This window comes from Vicugna pacos, chromosome 3 (genome assembly GCF_048564905.1).
Source record: "Vicugna pacos chromosome 3, VicPac4, whole genome shotgun sequence".
NCBI lineage: Eukaryota > Metazoa > Chordata > Mammalia > Artiodactyla > Camelidae > Vicugna > Vicugna pacos.
In genome coordinates, this window is record NC_132989.1 from 120,412,836 (window position 1) to 120,432,356 (window position 19,521).

Genomic DNA, 19,521 nt, shown 5'->3' on the forward strand with positions numbered 1-19,521 from the left:
CCCCTACACCCACCTTCAGCGGGCCCTTCCTTTACGGCCCCCAGCTGGAGCCAGTCTCCTCATCTGACCCCACCGCACACAGGCCCCTGGGGACACAGGAGGCCATCCAGGTTCTGGTCACCACTGGGCGCCCTCGCCCTCACATCTGGCCCGGGGTCTGGGGGCCACAAGATAGTCCTGAGCGGGAACTTGTGCACATTGTCTGCCGCCCAGCAGGTGCGCTCCCCGAGCTCGGGTGCTTGGCCGGGCACAGGTCAGGCAGCCCTGCGGGGACAGGGCCCTCTAGGCAAACTCCTCCCAAAAGAAGCTCCAAGCGCGGGGCCTGTTGCTGGAGGTGAGGCCCACACGCGCCATGCCCCGTGCGCACGGACGCTGTTGTTGTCCCTGTGGATGAAACGCCATCTGAATTGGCTCCAAGCAGGTGGTGGGAAGGGGGGAAGGGGACCCTGGAGGAGCCCATTCAGGGGCAGGGGCAGCAGCACAAGGAGAAAAGGGAAGGTGCAGTGGTCAAGCTGGTCTCTGGAGACTCCCGCATGAGGGAAGAGCAGGCTGCTAGGGCTGGAGGGGAGGGGACCACGCAGGGGGGCGCCTCGGGGACACGGGGACATGACCCGGAGCCCAGGCCTGGGCTGGGCTGCTTCTCCCGCTGCACTCAGGGGAGACGAGCCTTTGGGGTGAGCCCGCAGAAAGGCTCAGAGAGGGCACGCCCTGCTCCGCCACCCCTGCTGCGCTCAGAGGGGGGCCAGGGGTGTCCAGGGCCGCTCCCCACGTGGGGGAGCAGAGGGCCGGGCCGGGCCAGCCAGACGGGGGTTGCTGTGGACACGCAGCTGCCCTAGCCGACCCAGCCCTGCGGCCTGAGGCTGGAGTGCCAGGCGGCCACCTCTGCTTGGAGCTGCTGTCCTGTTACGGACGGTGGTCCAAGGCACCCTCTGCCATAAACATTAGTTAGCGCGAGTTAATATGTAATTCTGCACCTCCATGGGTATCTCGCCAGCACCAGCGCTATCGTTTGATAAGGATTTAATGAGAAGGAAGGAGAACACTTGATAAGAACCTTCTCTCGTTGTGAGCAGCCCCAAGGTCGGGAGGGGCCTGAGGAGAGGGCGCAGACCACAGGGAACCCCCGGCACCGTCCAGGACCCCTGGTGCTCGACAGGTGTTTGCACCGCTCTTGGGAGGCTCTGGGCCGATGCCTCCGTGCCCGTCCCCACTGAGAGGTCCAGGTTTTCCCTTCTCACTGCCACAGGCTGCAGTGCTAACCAGGCGCTGGCTGCTCAGGCCACCTAGGCCACCCAGGGGAGGCCAGGCATTCCCGCGTCCGTGTGCTCTCCCTGCTTGACTCATGGACAGCAGCCCTGTACGCAAGGTCGGGAGCCACTGGCTGAAAAGTCACCGTCCGGGGTTGGGCAGTTCCTTTCCTGCTGGCTCAGGTGGCGGGCAGGGCAGAGCACACGCGTTTCGGGGGTTAAGGCAGGAATATGGTGCATCATAAACTGGGCTCCCCTCCCGGCCCGGCCCGGCCCGAGTCCGGTGCCCGTGTCCTGCCCGTTTATGGGCCCAGCTGCCGGCGGGACGTGGGGCCGGTGACTAAGTACTCGCAAATGCTGCTCCCCAAAATGATCCTTCCCCAGGCAGGGCAAGGCCGGGGGTGGGGCGCCGGCCTCCCGGGGACCCAGAGGGGCACTTCTGGGGGCCGAGTCAGGGCACCTCCTGACACGCCATCCCCTCCCCTCCCTGTGCCTCGCCTGTGTCTCAGCAGGCAGGCATCCCCCAGGTGACCCTCCAGGCACAGCTCCTCTCCGACGAGCTGACATGTCAGGGAAGGGAGCACACACTCTGTCCGAGGACGCTCCGTGGACTATTCTGAGAGCTGCTCAAACGTGTGTATTCAGATCACTGTCCTGGCTGTCAGGACACACGTGCTCTCACACAGCTTTCTTGCAAAGTCTGGTCCTGGTCTCCAGGACAGCCTTCCACACAAACGTGCTTGGTGAGTCAGTCTCCCACCCTGCCCTGCCTTTGTCTCCTGTCCTGTGGGCAGGCGGATGGTGTCTGCTTGGGAGACACGCTGGGGGCTGTGCCCACCTGATAGGGACTCTGGTGCTGGCCGCCTCGTCTCCACAAGCTCCACGGCCGGGCTCTGGGAACAACCTGGAGAAGGCCTCTGAGTGTGCACACGCCGTCCAGACACCCACACCATGGCTGCGGCACATGCGGACATGGCAGACCACACCCTGGGGCCCTGTGGCGTTAATGAAAAAAGCTGCCAGGCCCTCCAGCAAAACATTGAGTTGCGCGCTGGCCAGGCCACCGGGAATAGAGAGGCCTTCTCCCCAAAGAAGCCATTCCCACGTCCCAGCACACCTGTGCAGGAGGCCTGGGGCATCCAGAGGTGACCTTGTCTGCAGGATGGATGAGGCTGAGCGGGGTCCCAGCTAAGTTCTTGGCATGTGCCCTGAAAACTGCTGGGTGCAGGGCTCTGCTGGCTGGTCAAGGACTCATCAGGGTTCCCGGTCACCCCAGCCCGCCACCTGCCTCACCACCAGGCCCTCCCTCTCAGCCCCCTTGCTTCTCTCGCTGGGGACTCCAGGCTCTGGTGTGACGATGCCGTGAACTGAGCGGAGAGGGGGCTCCAGGCTGAGCTGAGCAGGTCTGTGCCAGGGAAGGAGCAACGCCATGGGTAGCAGCACGTGGCCCACTGGCAGAACACCTGTTACCAGGGCCATCTGGGCAAATTCGTCAGCCAAGGCACTGTGAGTACTCCAGTGAGACCGTCACCCACCAGCCCTGGCCAGCTCAGCTCAGAGGGGTAGTTCACTCTGGCAGCCTCTGTGTCCACCCCATGCCCGGGCTGCGGCATCTCTGGGACCATCACAAGTGGCCTTGGGCACCTGCAGACAGCCCCTTCTCCTGCACCAGGTGGGCAGCCAGCTGCACCTCATCACTAGGCCTGGACGCTGGACCCTCACGTGGAGTCCACGGACTGCGTGCCGCTGCCATCGCCCCATCTGACAGATGGGGAAGTCCTACACAGAGAGGTTAAGTAAGTCCCCAAAGGCAACACAGCCAGCCAGCCTGAGGGCAGGATTCCCCCACCGGCCCACCCACCACACCGCTGCCCCTCAGGGAGGATGTCCGCAGCCAGGGCAGCCGGGGGTTCTGGGCCCTGCGATTTGTAGTGACTGATCAAAGCCTTCAGCTTCTTTGCTTTCGAACAGGGTTAGGCGGCGTGGATGGGCATGTGGGGCTGGGCTGTGTGGGATTCCCATGGGTATCGAATGAGGTCCGGGGGAGTACTCAGGGGTTCCTGTGTATACACCTCCTGGTCTCTAAACAGGGAAGTTCGAGGCAGAACAAGGAGTGCATTCATTTGCAGGTGAGCACGCCGGCCAGTCCACGTCCTCAGCTGGAGCCAGTGGGGCAGCCAGCGCGGCTGGGAATGGTGAGGCTGGGCCGGCCACATTGTGGACATACACACGTGAGCCTGGAGCGTGTTCTGTCTGTACGTTTTCATAAACGCAAAGTTGGGTTAAATACAGGAGACCTTGGTCGCAACCCAAAGGGTAACTCAGCAGACACCGAGGACGGCGGGCAGGCAAGCGGGGGCCGTCCATGGGCCAACATTACGGGATCTCAGTCACTGGGATGACATTTCCACGTGCGGGAAGCGGTGAGCAGGCGTCCACTCGCCTCTGTTTCTGAGGCTGGTTCTGGTTGACAGCGGCCAGGCAAGCCTCTGCGGAGGTGAGTGGTAGGAGGGGGCCTGATGTGCTGTCCTGCCGGGACACACGCGTCTCCAAGAACGACACCCTTGTTTCCACAAGCCGAAGTGCAAGAACAGGAGAGATTAACACTTAAAACGTATTCCTGAAATCTGGGCTTGCGGCCAGTGACTCCTGGCAGCCCAGCCACAGGGGCGTCCGGAGGTTGGGTGCCGGTGTCCATCCGGGGCTTGGCTGGAGCCCATCGAGGCACCTCTGAACTGGGAAAACTTGAACTTGGACGCTGTCTCCCCAGTCTATGTGGCCGGGGGCTGCCGGAGCCCGGGGGAGTGGCACGTGCCTCCACGCCCGCTTCGGGCCACTAAACGGTGACTCAGACTACTTTCCCAGTTCTTCCTCAGAATTATGCTCAATAAACCTGGAGACTCCTATTTCTGGAAAGAAGGCCAATTTATGTCTGGCATGGCTGTGTCTCCTTTACAGCCCCCAATCGACCTCGGCCCACCCAGGGCCGACCCAGGGCCGGCCCAGGGCAGCCTGTCCCAGCTGGTGCCCTCACCACGTGGCCCTGGGCGGGTGCCGGGCAGGCTCCGCGTTCCGTCCCGCAAGGCCTCTGCAAGGTCTCAGGACGGGTGAGTAGGTATGGGGCTGAGGACTCATCCAGGATGGAGCACGTCCTCTCCAGCAGGGGGCATGGAAGCCAGAGGGGGCACAGCTGGACTCTGGAGGCAGCCCCGGGGCTCTAGTCTGAGCCGCCTGGAGCTGGTGGGGCCAGGAGCCCCACGACACCACGACCCCGCAACCCCGGCCTGGAGCTGAGGAGGGGGGAGGCCTTCTCAGGCTGCTTCTCCGGGTGACGGCTCAGTGCCTTCCCCTTGCCCGACAGGACCTTGGCCAGTGAGAGTCTCAGCCCAGTGGTGCTGGCTTCTGCCCACAGAGTCCCCACAGACAGGCCCACGATGCACGGGGCAGGGCGCCCTCAGTCACATACCCTGGGGCAAAATCTGCTGTCCCTCTGTGCCCGTTTCCCCAACAAAGAGGGAGGTGCAGCCCCCCATTCTCCCTTCTTCTGTTTCACCCTCATTTTACAGATGGGAAACTGAGTCACAGAAAGGCCACTCCCCCTCCCCCGAAAGCACCTGTGTCTTGGCAGGCATGATGCTGGGCAGACATAGTGCCACTAGCAGACAGGCCAGACGCCCGGGAATGAAGCAGAGATCTGCAGAGGGCGTCCAAGGGGCCTGCGATGACGTCCCTGGGACAAATGCTGGTCCTGGCAAAGCGTGGCTCTGAGGCCCAGTCCTGGTGTCCCCTGGCTGGGGTGCTGGGGCAGGGGCATCCCTGGAGAGGCCCTGGCAATAGTGCAGGTGCAGAGAGGATCTCGGGACTTCTTTGGCCCCAGAGGCTGGGCCAGGGGAGCAATGGCAGGTGGGAGTGTCCCTGCACGTGGTGCCCGGCTGGGCCCCCTGGCCCCGGCCGTCTGCACAGCCTCACCACCCAGTGGCCTCACTCAGGAGATCCTGTGGGAGACGCATAGTGAGGATGTGGGCAGGTGTGCTGAGCCACTGAGGGGCCTGGCCGGCTCCCATTCTTGGCTTCCTCATCCCGTGGGATCCGACTGGTACGTGGAAGGACAGGGTCCCTGTGGGGCATGTGGGAGCCTGGAGACATGCATTTGGACCCTCAGGGACCGCCCTGTCTTCTGCCTGGGGGCCAGCGGCCATCCTCCTCGCCCTCCTGGCTGGTGGCCGACAGTGAACACCAGGGTCTTCAAGACCCCAGGCGGCCTTCCTTGGGTCCTCTTCCTCCAGTGGGGACAGATCCTCCAGAGCTCTTACTTCTGTTTTCGGGCTGTTTCTCAGACAAGTCTGGACCAGCACACGATGGCCCCCTTGGCAGGTGTGCCACACACGTCAGCAGGACTGGGCTCCAGAGATCCCCTGGGACATGTGAAACACTTGTCCCCTGTGGCATCCAGATGGAAAGCCTCCCTCCCTCGGGCCCCCCACAATGGCCTCCCCTTCACTGCCTCCCCGCACAGCCACCACAGGAGGCTCTACAGGGCCCCAGGGAGGCCCCCGGGAGTTACGGTGGAACTGCCTGGGTGGGACAGTGGGCTGGGGTCCGCCTCCTGCCCAGACACAGATGAGTGCCCCGTGCTGAGCCCCCTCAACAGGGGGTTCAGGATTATTTGGGGTCATTCCAGACAGCGCAGGCACAGTGCGTCCTGGTGTCCTCTCTGAGCAGTGGATCAACGCCTCTTTTACGAAAGCACCAGCGGAAACATCAGGCCAGAGAGGGCCGAGCCTGCTGGCTGCCCCGTCCTGGCGGCCTGCACAGACAGAGCCTCTGTCTTCCCCGTGGCCCTTCTGAGGAAGGCAGGTCAGCTCTTGCCCGGGGCCTCGGGGAAAGAGGCTGTGTGGGGGCAGGCGGGACCTGGCTGTGCTCTGGATGCCGAGCCCCCACCGGAGCCACTCTGTGCCAAGCAGGTCTTGCATGAGCAGTGCTGCCATCTGAAAGGCTAATTTGTGCAAATGAGAGCCCTGCTCACCTGGCCTCCTCACTGAGGAATGCGCCTTCCCACTACACACGCCCGCAGACACTCCTCCAGGTGAAAACTTTCCATCACCAGGTGAGTGCACTGGTCCCGCTGGGGGCCCACATGCTGTCCTGGGGGCCTGGCTCCACGCCCCTGCCTTTGGGTTCAGGCAACACACGAGGTGGTCAGAGCCCTTGTTGGGGAGGTCGGGGGCAGAGCTACCCTGAGCGCAGGGCCTGGGGTCCCAGCAGCGGCCGTGCTTGCTGCTCTGAGGCTCAGGGGGCAGCGGAGGAGGGGCTGCATCCTCACCACCAGTGGGTTTCGAGACTCAGACTCTGATCATCGATTCTGCCTGTGAGTCCTCACCAGAGCCTTGGGGCCCTGCCTCGGGCCAGTGTGAACTCCTGCAAATAGGGGCCTGTGGCATTTGCGGCGGGCTTCCTAAGCAGGGGCAGTCCCAAAGGGGACACTGACAGGCCCCAGAACCATCTGTAGCACCCAGTCCACCTGAGCTGTGACAGAGGCAGCCACGGGTCCAGCTCTGCTCCCAGAGCCATCTGCACCCCAGCACTACAGCCCCCACTCCTCCAGGTTCTGCGGATGCTGGAGGTGGGCCAGGTGGGCCGGGATGGGATCCCCACTGCAGGGACGAGTCCCTCAGCACCCGTGGGGGGCGTGAGCCCAGGCCTCAGTCAAGGCCTCCGATTCGCGGTGAACCTCAGCCTCCCAGCCAGACCAGCTTGCACCTGAGAATGAGGATACAGGGACAGAGGCACAGAAACGCTCGCAGCCAGTTTTCAGGGCGCGCAAGCCAGAGCGCTGAGGGTACCCCCGGAGAAGCCTCTCTGGATCCTTTTCAGAGGAACTGCTCTCAGGGGTGTTAACAGAGGTGGTCCACCCTGGTAAACGGGGCTCATCCCAGGCGCACCCGCGGCCCCCAGCACAGCCGGCGGACGGCGGTCTCAGCGCACACTGGCGGCACGAGCCCAAGGCCGCTGAGCCTCCCGAGCCTGCGCGCACCCCACGCCAGCCCTTGCAGGAAGCCCCGCTGCCCCGCGCTCCTGGTCCGGCTGTTGTCACCGGGCCTTCCTGGGGACTGTTTGCTCTGGGCCCGGCCTAATACTATCGATCTCCTGGTGAGGTGGGGCTGCGGGCGGGGCTGGGAGAGCACGGCTTTCGGGCCCAAGGGGACCTGGCCCATCTCCAGCAGCCCTGGGAGGGCTCCTGCACACACTGCCCCCGGGAGGTCGGAGGGGCAGGGTGGCTGGCCCGCCTGCCCCAGGCCATTGCCAGTTTCGGGGGCAGGGACCCACCACGGTGCACAGCACTGGCTGCAGACGAAGCCTCTGGGCCTCGCACAGGCGAGCACTGCAGCAGGTGGTCGGCCACTCGGGGAAGCTCAGTCTCATCGAGACTGCTCGAGGCAGGTGGGGGCCTGGGGGTCACCTTCCATCTCAGGCTTCTGACCAGAAATACCTGGGCTCCCAGGCCCTCCTGGTTCCAGCGGAAGCATGAAGAGTGGACGTGTGAGGCTCACCTGGCCGTCCCCATGGGGGGAGGGTGTGCCTGGCGGAAACGTCTGTGGAACCAGAGCGAAGAGGCCTTGGTGGGCAAGCTGAGTGGTGACCCGCGCCCAGAGCTGCCTCACGCAGCGACTGGCAGGATCCGGTTGGGAAGAGCAGAGAGTCGGAGAGCAGGCACCACCCTCCATGCTCATCCCAAACTCCCGTTCACTCAAAGTGGGCACAGCCCTGCAGCCCAGGAGTCAGCATCCCACCCAGGGGGCTGGAGCTGTGCGAGGCCCCCCGCTCCCAGGTGGCAGGCAGGACAGGCACCTGGCTCACACTCTAGGGGTCCGCGGCCAGCACGCAGCCTGGGGTCTGGCTAAAGGGCTGCTGCATTGTCTCTCGGGGGCTTGGGCCCTCCCGGAGGGTGGTCCAGCAGGACCAGGAGTGCAGCTGTGAGTGAGTCCCTGGAACACAGGCAGATCCAAAGGCTCAGCCCAGTAAGCCTGCTGTCCGGCAGGGACACACCCCAGAGTCCGCGGGGTCCTGGGCCTGGGAGGAAGGGAGGAGGAGGTCTGCATGGTCACTCACCTGTGAAACGCCTCAGGGACTCCAACGACAGCTGAATTCTGCGTGAACAGTGACGTGGAACACAGCAGGGCAGAGGCGAACAAGGTTGGACCAGGGTGGGTGCGGGGGTCCTTGTGGCCGCTGCCCCTCAGATGGCTTCCGCCCTGGTCAGGGCTCCAGAGAGCTGTTCTCTGATGTTTGTGGATGAGGGGCCGCTTCCCACGCGTGGACTGGGCAGCTGGGGCACCCGTGCTACATTCGGGGCCTCGTGGTCCACGCACACCTCTGCTGAAGGGAACTGAATGTGAGCTCCTGGGAAGAAGGATGGAGCCCAAAAGGCAGAGGAAACGCCTGAGCTCACGGAGGCATCTCAGCTGCGTCCGAGCAAGCGGCAGAACCGAGGGGAGCGCGTCCCCAGCTGGGCCTTGTAGGTGACAGGAAAGACGGATGGCGGCTACTCCTGGAAACGGCCATGCCCAGATCTTGACGGCTCTGGGTCTCCATTTGCAGAAACATAAACCTTGTCAGACTTGACGAGAAAACAAAAAACGCACCTTAAATGTAAAGACACAGATGGAAAACAGAAGGACGGACAATGCTTCTCCTTCCACACATTAACCTGCGGAAAGCTGGAGGGGCTACCTGAGTATCAGAGACTTCAGGCAAGAAGTTTACGAGAGATAAAGAAGGACATTCCACAGGGATAAAGAGCCAGTTCCACCTGAAGCCACAGCAGCCCCCAGACACGGCTCAGATCACAGACAGCACAAGCCAAGGAAGCACAGCGACAGACGAGGCACCATCGGGGCGGGGACTTTGACTCACTCTCAGTTACCGAAATCGGTGAGAGCACAGACAGGAACAGCACGACCTCCAGTCTGACCTGCACACAAGCGGCAGAGCCCAGCATCCTACAGAACACACACTCTTGTCAAGAACACACAGAATATTTACCAAAACAGCCCAGATTCTAAACCACAGAGCAAGTTTGAACACATGTAAACGGACTGAAATCACACAGCGTGTGTTCTCTGGCACGGTGGGATTACGAGCTCTCACTGACAGAAGGATACCAGGGAAGAGCTCCAGATGCTTGGAAGTCGTGCGTCTAAGCAGCACCGTTCTGCGTAACTTACGTCAAAGAAGAAATTACAACAGAAATCAGAAAATATTTTGAGCTGAGTGAGGAGAAGGCACCGCACTGAACTCCCTGGGACGCAGGCAAGTAGCCATCAGAGGGAATTCTACAGTCCTAACTGGAAAAGTCATGCATAAAAAAGAAGAAAGACTGAAAGTCAACGACTTAAGCTTCCAGTGCAAGAAACTAGGAAAAGAAAGTCCAAGAGATGCCAGGAAGGAAGGAGAGAGACAACAAGCCTATGAACCAGAAGACAGAAAGACAGCCGGGAAAGTCCGCAGGACCGAAGTCCGGCTCTGTGAAAACACCGCTGACGTCGGCCGGCCTCCAGCAGCACTGACCACGAACAAGACAGAAAGCAGAGCCTCCCAGACACAGGCAGGACCGCGAATCGCTGCTGCGGACTTTGCAGCGGTGAGCACGACGTGTCTGATGGAACGGGCGAAACCCCTGAAAACTCAATTTACCAAAATGGACACAAAAAGAAATTAAAAGTCTGAGCAGCCTTACATCCATTAAAGAATTAAATCTCTAAGTCAAAGCTTTTCCACCCAGAAAAGTCCAGGCCGAGCCGCCTCATGGAGAATTCCCCCCCGCGTGTCCTGCACGTCCGTTAGACGCTCCCCCCTCGGTGTTCCGTGTTTTCAACGCTGTGTAAACAGCGCTTTTAAGTTAACTTTCGTTTCCGAAAGAGGGTGTTGCAGCGTTCGGACCTGGGACTGGTTCTGTAGCAATGACTCCAATAATCTGTCTGAGGCTTTGGGCGGCACCTGAGACAGCGACGTCACCTGCCGGGTTCTGCCCTGTCCCCCACTCCCACGCCCTCCATCCCTCTGCCCCGCACGCCAGCCCTCGCGCAGACGTCGTGGAGGCAGCCGGGGCACGTCCTGGCCTTGGGGCAGCCTCCCGGCGCTTCCCCGCTAATTGTCGAGCGTGCAGACTCCATGTGTCGGGTTAGTTCACCAGATTGGCTTCTGTTCTGTTCGCTGAGCGTTTCCTGGTTGTCTGTCTCGTCCCAAGTGGACTTTCAGTTCTCCCAGACACTCCTCCTGCCTCCGTGATGGGCTCCCACTTTCCCTGAACCTGTCAGGTGATGTCGTTGGTCGCAGGGCCAGTCCGGAACTCTCCTGGGTCCGCGCGCCACGGGGCTTAGGAGGGTCCAGCTGTGTCCTGGGGGCAGGGCCTGTGGGCCAGGAGGGCCGGTCACTGGACACAGGGCCCACACACACCCCACCCGAGGGGTCTTTACTGTGTCAGCACCAGCAGCAAGGGCTGCGGGCCAAGGGCTCCAGGGCCATTTTCAGGGAAGGGGCTGGATCCCGGAGGAGTCCCAGCAGGGGGATGGCACCAGGTGCCAGGGGCCGTGTCTGTGGTAGAAGCCTCTCCCAGGATGAAGGGGATGGGGGCTGGGACCCTGGGGGAAGGGGCGGGGCCCAGAGAGTGGGGGTCCTGCCAAGGGTCCCTGTATCCAGGATGCAAGGATGGGTGGGGGTCAGAGTGACGTCAGTGGACGGAGGGGTGGGAGTGGGGCCTTCCAGCCAGTGGAGTTGGGGAGGGTCCCCAGCGTTCCCAAGGGCTGGGAGCGCAGGCATAGTCCCCGACCCGCTAGGCGCTGGGCCTGCGGGTATCTGGCCCCATACTGTGCATCACAGGAGGGCTGAGACCCTGCCTGTGGTGGCCCCCAACCCCAGCCCGGGCCCTGCTGCCTCACCACCCCCACAGCTCAGCCCACAGCCCCAGGGACCTCGACCCTGCCTCAGACCACTGGCCTGACATCCTGGTGGTGGGATGGCGGGGGGTGTGACCGTGACCCCACAGCTGGGGGTTTGGGGGTGGCCCTGGAGACTCTGGGGACAGGATGGTGCCACTGCCCGAATGTCCAGAGGCCCCTTCCCTGCAAGTGCGGCCTTAGGCCAAAGGCTCCAGGCTCGCCCGGGGCCTCAAAGCCTGACGGCACACCAGAGGAGCCGGACTCACGACCTGTTTGAGAAGTGCGACTGTTTCCAGCAATCAGACAAGAAGTGGTAGGTGTTCAGCTATGGTGGTTTTGGCCAGCCCCCAGAGAGGCTGTCGCCTGAGGCACAGAGCAGGTGCTCAGCAGACAGAAGAGGGGGTGTGGGAATGGCTGCTGGGGGTCCCCGCTCCCCCCTGCAGAGGAGCTTGTGGGCGACCGTTTGGCTGGGGGGTGAGAGCCTGTGTGCAGCGTCCCCCGACTTAAAGCCGCATGAAAACGTCTGTCGTCCCTCGCGTGTTGTCAACGAAAGGACAGGCAGACCAAAGCCTTTGCCTCTTTATTCACAGGCTGTTTCTCACAAACCAACCACGTGAATGAAACGCACAGCCAAGGCCAGCATGATGGACCAGATGCGAGGTTTTCCACTTTTACCTGCTTAACGTGAGGGTCCCAGCAGGTGAGGGAGGTCGCAGTTCTTTTTGGACTGATTACTTGCATCATCTTAACTTTCTGGATTACGCTGCGTGGTTGTGGCCTTCCCGGGGGTGTTATGGACTGAACCGTGTCCCCCGGAACTCCTGTGCTGAGGCTCCCCCCGGCCTGAGGTAGGGTTTGGAGGTGGTGCCGTTAGGAGGCAGTTAGGCTGAATGAGGGCATGAGGGTGGGCCCTAGCCCATAGGATCCGCGGCCTTGTAAGAAGAGGAGGAGAGAGATTTCTCCCCTCCTGCCTGTGCCCCGAGGAAAGGCCGCCTGAGGAGACGGCAGCGACTGGAAGCCAGGAAGAGGCTCTCGCCGGAAGCGGAACCAACCCTGTCCAGCCTTGATCTCGGACTTGCAGCCTCCAGCTCTGTGAGGAAATAGGTCTGCCGTTTAAGATCCGAGTCTGTGCCGCTTTTTCCTGGCCGCACAAGCAGACCGAGACAGCGTGTGTGCCCACAAACCCACGGGTCACCCACGGGGCGGGACCAGGTTGGGGAGGCTCGGGGCGGCCCGGTGGTGGCAAGAGAGGGGCAGTTTTCAGACCATCACACTCCTGCAGACGCCCCCCACACCCCCCCAAGCACAGCCAGCCCTCTGGGCACATCTGGTCCCCAGCCATGGAGGGAGCACAACTCCAGGGGGCGCTGTTCTTAAGTCTTCCGGGTGCACATTGGTATCTCTGGAGTGAGGGGTGCTGCAGCCCTGCCAAACCACATTCCAGTTAGAGACAAGGAGGTCGTGGAGGCTGCCCCCGCCCATGGCCCCAGTCCACGTGGGGTGACCCTGTGGAGAAGTGGGTCGAGGGCCGTGGGTGTCGGGGGGAGGGGACAGTGCACATCATGCCCCTAAGCTGACCAGGCTGGTCGGGGCAGCAGGTACCCTCACAACCACATCGTTCTCCAGCACCGTCTGCCCGGAGAGGCAGTCAGCCCACAGGTCCTGCTGGAGGAACCGTGCCTGCCCTGCGAGGTCACCCCAGGCCCTCGCCGCGCCCTTGACTGTCCATTGGGCATCCTGCGCTCACCATTGCAGCACACCGCCCAGCGGCCAACGGTGATGTCAGCATTCCTTCTGAATCCATAAGCCCACACGGTGACACTCCGCTCTTCTGCCCTCTGAACTGCCTCCTGGGTCCCGGAAGCAGCTCCTCCAGGGAGAAGTGCTGGGAGCCCTCAGGACAGGCTCCTGGTGAGAGTCCCCGAGGGTGACGTGACCGGAGGGTCACTGGGTGCCCCAGCACATGCCGTTCTGGTGGGAACGTGGCCTTCCTGTGGAATGCAAGGGCACAGTCTTCAAAGCGGCCACTCTTCCTACAGGCTCCACCCAGGAGCCCTGTGCTGAGCTGGAGGTAACCCTGCTCTTGTTGCGCTGACTCTGTCTCCAGGACCAGAGGCTGAGAATGGGGCTGGGGCAGAAACCTGGACACGGCTGAGCCCAGCATGGACCACGGCACCAGGCCACACCCCTGGTGGCCTCCCCCACCCCTGACCCTGGTGCTCACAACAACGCTTGAGGCTGGAGGCCCAGCGGAGCCCGACTTGAACCCGCGCCCTCCACTACACCAGATGGTCACTCCCATCAGCAAGAAACTGGGGAGCAAGCCCGAGGAACAGTCATACCGCTCCAGCCTCATGGGACCCCAACACAGACAGCTGTTGGGAGATGCACCCACCGACCCACCCACTCACTCACCACCTGCCCACCCACCCATCTGTCCATCCGTCTGTCCACCCCCCCAACCAGTATCTCCTGAATGCTCTGGGTGCCGGGCAGTGTGTCGGGAGCTGGGGATGCAGCCATGAGCCTCATGGGCTTTGTGGAGCACCTCACTCACGGGGCAGATGCTCCCGTGGAGGCAGCAGTCAACCAGAGAATAAATCCAGTGGAGGCGTGGAGGAGGGGAGGGGGCATGAGAGCGAGCTCCTCGGGAGCTGAGGGTAGAAAGCAGAGGTTCCCAAAAGGAGGCTCGGAGGTCAGGGAGGGGCCTGCGTCCTGGGAGGGCTTGGCTTCCCTCTAATTTGGAGGGTCTGTGGGGGCAGCCCGGGCAGGTGAAGGGGTGGGCAGCAGGCTTTGGGCAGAGGCGAGGCTCATCTGTCCTGAGGGGAGGGCAGACAGGTACTCTGAGAGACCGGACTCAGGGGCCCGCCTCCCGGGTTTGGGGCGGCACAGCTGACAGAGATGCTGCCCAGAACGCAGGGTGGGCTTGGGCGGTGGGATGAAGGATGTGTTTGCCATAGAGTCCAGGGTCCCCGGGTGGGCCACTCAGTCAGCAGCACTGGCGAGAGGGGCTGAGGCCTGGGCATGGACTTGGGGCCGAGCCCTCTCCGGGAGGAAGGGCACAGGTGTCCCCATGCTGGAGGTCTACGGGTGCTGCTGGAGGTCTACCTGGGGCTCCCAGGTCAGAGCAGAGGGGTCCCTCAGGAAGCAACGGGGGCAATCCTGGGTGGGGGAGGGCAGAGGGACCAAGATGCTGTACCACCCAAGGTTCGGGAGGGGAGGCCCTGGTTTCCAACAGGTGGTTAATCCTGTCATGAAATGCAGATTTGGGCTGAAGGCAGCAGGAGGCTTAAGGCCAGGCCCCCTTCTGACTCTCGCCCTTAGCTGGGTCTGCACAGCCCCAGTCCTGTGTTTAGGGGTAAGGAGCGCCACCGGGTGAGCGTGCCCACAGCTACTCCAGGCAGCTCAGGAGCTGAGCGAAGGCCACTGAGGGGCGCCCGAGGCACCGGAGCCCGCAGGGACCCCCGCCCTGCCCGCCACCCTCACTCCTGCCCCCGGCGCTGTACTCCGCCCCCAAGGGAGGCGGTCGCCAGCCCGCGCCCTCCAGCCCAGGGTCCAGGACCTGGCTGGAGGGAGGGCGCGGGGGAAGGGCGGGGAGCGAGCAGGCCGGTGGGGATAGAGGATAAGGGTCTCGCGGGGCGCGGTGGTGGGAGGTGAGGCTAGGGGCCCGGCCAGCACGGATGGGCGTGCGCTGAAGGCCGGGCGGGCGTGCCGAGAGCGTGCGACTCTGTGCTCGCGTGTGCGCGGCGCGGGCGGGAAGGCCCCGCCCCGGGGCGGGAGGGGGCCGCCGGATTAAAGGCCACCCAGGCGGGCGGGGACCGGGACAGCAGCCCGCACCCGGAGCGTGCTCGGCTCTGCGCCGCCCAACGCTAGTCTCGTCGGCCCCGCGCGTCCAGCGGCCCCGGCGCAGCGCGTCCCGCCGAGTGCAGCAAGGCTCACGCGACATGAGCGTCAGGACAGGGCGCTGAACCGTGGCGGCGATGTTGGGGCGCGGGGCCCTGGGCCCCACTTGGGGGCTGCTGCTAGCGCTGAGCGTGCTGCCGCGGGCGCGGGGCGTCGAGGAGGAGCCTGGCGGCGCGCACGGAGAGACCCAGGGCTTCCAGGTGGTCACCTTCGAATGGCACCACGTCCAGGACCCGTACATCATCGCGCTCTGGATCCTCGTGGCCAGCTTGGCCAAGATCGGTAAGCGGCCCCTGGCTCTGCGCGCGCGGAGTCCCGGCCCCGCCACGACTTCCCTTCCGCCCGCGGGGTCTGCAGGTCCCGCGCCTGCACCCACGGACGACAGAGTCAGGCGCCCGCACCGCCTTCTTCCAGGGCTCCGCCGGCTCCACGGTCTTCCCTGTGGAAGGCGCGCCATTGGCGTCAGTTGCCCAGCTGTCTGGTCCAGGATCGCCGCGGCCAGCCCCGGGGATTCGGGTCCTTGTGTCGCGCAGGGCGAGGCTCGGGGCTGCGAGCCTGGCCGGGCCCGGAGCGGCTGTGCGGGTGGCCGAGGATAAACGGCTTCTGGGCTTCTGGCCGAGCGGGCACAGCCTCCGAGGCCCCGCGCGCTCCAGGCTCCCTGGTCTCCGCGCTGGGGGCTCCGTCTGCCCCATGGGGCTGCTTGGCTCTGAGGCTCCTGCAGCCAGGTTTTCTGTGTGTAGGGCTTGTCTGGCTGTTAATGCACTGAGAGAGGTAATGTCCTTGCCTCGAGCCCTGGAGTGCTAGGTCCCCAATGCAGAAAGAAAAACCGTGCCACTCAAGATTAAACCCAGTAAAACCCTATTTATAGGAGCAAGTTTTCCATTGAGTGTTTCTCTTGTAAAAATCCTGGTCTGTCAAAGATTTCTCTTAACTTGCTCCAGTGAGCCAGCAAAGTGAGAATTGTAGGTAACTCGCGGGCAAGGTGACAGGAAGGTCAGCTTTCTTAAGAGCTTGTGAGGACCAAAGTTTCAGCTGCTGGTCAACACCAGGGAGGCGGAGATGTGATGGCAAGTGTACTCAGGAGGTGGAGTCGAGGGTGGGGGGAGCCTGTCGAGGGAGGGGGTCCTGAGGACACCCCTCCACCGCCTGCCTCAGGACAGCAGGGACAGGGACGGGTCAGCAGTGGTTTGGGAATGGGGAGGAGCCAGGCGAAGAGGGGGGGCTCCTCCAGGGCTTTGGGGGGCTGACATCCTCAGTAGGACCAGGAGGGACAGGCTCTGGGGAGAGATGGTCAGAGGACTTTGGACCTGGGGTTTGGGGGCACTGGGGCACCGGGGGCAGCTGGCAGCAGTCGGTCACAGCTTGTTTTCCCATGGCACTGCCTGTCACGCGTCCTGCTATGGCAATGATCTCTCTTCAAGTCTCTCTCTTCTTTTTGTTTCTGAAAAGCTCTCCAGCCCCTTGGCCTCCTCCTTTTCCCTCTGGTGTCTGTTCACCTCCTTGTCCCTGTCTGGTCTCAGAGCTGTCTCCCCCACCACCAGCTTTCCTGTGGGGTTTTGTGATGTCAGGAGTGAAATCTGAGCATCGAGATGGGGTCTCCTATGCTGTGTCTCCCCAGGCACCTCTGCCGTGGAGGTATTGCCGACACTGGCCACTTTCTGCCAGTCACTGACTGAGCAGGTCCAGCCTCACCCTGGAGCTCTGGGAGCGCCCCGTCCTGATGCTCCCCTGGGAACTGACCGGTTTCTGGGGCAGACTGAGGGGTGTCCTTCTCTGCCACCTTTCCTCTTCTGGGGAACCCCAAAAGGGTGATCTGTACAGTGTGGACCGTGCCAGGGACGTGGCATGCCCCTGTTGTGTAGAGCGAATGTGTGCTTTCTGCACAAGCCTAGCCCTGGGCACTGACGTGGCGCCTGCATCTGGAAGTCCAGTGTCTGTTTTCACCCAGGAAGAGCCATGGCCAGAGGTCTCTGGAGCACTCGGACTGTTCCTGAGACGACCTGCTCTGGGGTGGGGTGGTCGCCTGCTCCAGGCAGCTCTGTCTCGTGGGCAGGGCAGAACGTTCGAAGAGCCCCACCATGCCAGCACCACACCCAAGGCTGCCGTAGTCCCAGGCTGGCTGGCCCCACCTGTGGCTCTGGGAGGGTTGGGAACGCTGAGAAAGTATGAAGAGGAGCTGCGAGAGAAAGCCTGTGGAGGTGACTGCGCTCGCCTCAGTGCCCTCTGGCCCTGGGCCGTTCTTCTGCATTTGGAGGCTCCAGCTGTGAGAGCACTGGGGTCTTGCCCATGAATGGGCAACACTGCAGGCAGGCTCAGATGCCCCATCTCGGAAAGTAGTCTGGGCCCCTCCTTATGCTCAGCAACCCCCAGCCTTGCCCCCGTCCCCTGGAAAGCAGGTCCCCAAGGCCCTCCAGGTGGCTCAGCCTGGGCCTCGTGGGACCCCACCTCTTTGCCCTTCCCTCCAGGGTCCCCCCACCCTCTGCTGCCCTGTCCTGTCCCCCTTGCCCCTTGGCTGCCGCTCCTCCATCCACCTGGGCGCTCTCCCTGCCCTGCCCCACACCCAGCACCTCCAAGTACCTGCCTGGTGCCCCGGGTCCCCAGCCTGCAGCCAGGGTTCTGAAAGCGTGGCTGCCCACCGGGTGTCCCTGCATGGACCTCACCTCAGATGAAGATGAGGAGCAGGTGTGGCTTCTGAGCCCCCAGACCCCGGGTCCCCGTCTGGGGATGCATTTGGGCCTCCTGGGGCCCCTGCCTGTTCTTGCATATTTAGGAGATTCCGCAGGGCATGAAGGGGCTGCTGAGGCCAGGGCATCTGCGCACAGCAACCGTGGAGCCTGCAGGGCCTGAGAGGTCGAGGACTGTCCGGGGGGGACGGTGTCTGCCCCTGAGCATGTGTGCAGGGGGTCCTCCGGAGCAGCCTGGGGACCTGGGTGGGACATGTGCTCCCCAGGTGGTGGGGGTCCCAAGAGTGCAGCCACCCACACCAGGGTCCCTTTGGGCCTTGGCCAGGCTGGACTCCTGTTCCCTTATCCTGTTCTCTCCTCCGGCCTCCCTTGGGGGCCAAAAGCTGGGCCAGCACTGGACTCAGTGGGTCCACATGGGCCACGTAGAGCTGGGGAGGCGGGGGCAGCATTGGGTGGGGATCCAGGCAGCTTCCGGAGACAGAACCTGGAGGTGGCAGAGTGGCCAGGGTAGGTACTCCTGGAGGAGGAGGGCAGCTGGAGTGTGGGAGGCCAGAGGGAGGCCCGAGGGTGACAGCCATCTGACGTGCTCTGGAGGTTGAGCTCTGGCACTGAGGCCGTGGGTGGGGGCACCACTGACTTTAGGCTGGAGCTGCTGGGAAGTGGTGATGTCACTTTCTGAGCTGGGGTGCCAGGGCGGCAGGCCAGAATTCGTCGTCCCCGCTCTCACTCTAAGAGGTCAACCCGAAGCTCAGACCCCACCCCCAAGGAGGGAGAGAGCCACCCACACCCTGGCGGAAGCCCCCGGGAAGAACCCAGTGCCTGATGGCCCCACCTAGACTCAAAGGAGGAGGCTCAGCGGGTGGCGGGGTGGCGAGGTGGCACGGTCCTGCCCAGCCCAGGTGTGGTGATCCTCTGAGACCCTCAGCCCCCTCCCTTGTGGGTTTGGCAGGTGGTCCTGCTCGGTGTTCGTTCACCACCTCGCTCTTTGCCCCGTCTGCCAGGTGCCTCTCGTAACCAACAGGGGCTTTCCGGTCAGGTGTAGGACAGGCAAGAGCCCTAGCCCTTATCTGCGCCGGCCCCACCCGAGTCTGGGCCTGTGGATGCTCCAGCGCCGCACCTCTGGGAGACACAGTTCTTTTCCCCAGCTGTGCTCCAGCTGGGGCTTGGCCTTGGAGGCACGCTCTCTCCTCATAGGTCAGCAGCTGCCTTATCGGCTCAGACTCTGATCTCCAGGTCCTGTGCTTCTGGACCCCAACTCCTGTTACTTGCAGAGCGCTGTCACTGTGGCTTCCCATCTGGTCAGCAGAGTAGCAGTCCAGCCCTAGCCCTCACCAGGGGAGGGGGCACAGACCCCGGGTGCTGGACACAGGCGTTCAGGGGAGCCTGGGCCACAGGCTGTGTGACTTCTGTCGGATGGCCCAAGGCATCGGCCCTGTTCTCTGAAGCACAGCCGTCGGGTGCTGGGTGTCTGCCGAGCTGTGCTCCTGGGCTGTGCGGGAAGCCATGGGCACGTTTACCTCCTGGGGTGAAACCAGAAGCTTGCGGTTTTCATGTCAACATGCTCTGGTCCCAGGACCCAGACCCCCATCACTGCACCCAGCCCCGCTGCTCTCTTCCCTCTAGACTCCGGCACACCCTTGGCCATGCTCTCCTCCCAAAGTTCCCTCGCTCCCCTCGAAGAGATTGCAGGGGAGGATCTGTAAGACGAGGGTGACCTAGAAAGGCCAGGTGAGCAGCCGAGTCCTTGGC

The 19,521-nt window shown here is 63.2% G+C and overlaps 1 protein-coding gene across 1 annotated transcript in view; it reads left to right on the forward strand.

Annotated features, from left to right (window-relative positions):
- Positions 1 to 15,076: 15,076 nt before the first annotated feature.
- SLC9A3 (solute carrier family 9 member A3) overlaps positions 15,077 to 19,521 on the forward strand; it is a 37,829-nt gene continuing 33,384 nt past the window's right edge. Inside the window, exon 1 of the mRNA XM_072958912.1 lies at positions 15,077 to 15,370. Within this exon, the coding sequence (XP_072815013.1) occupies positions 15,166 to 15,370 (205 nt within the window). The 5' untranslated portion in view covers positions 15,077 to 15,165. The remainder of the gene's footprint in view (positions 15,371 to 19,521) is intronic.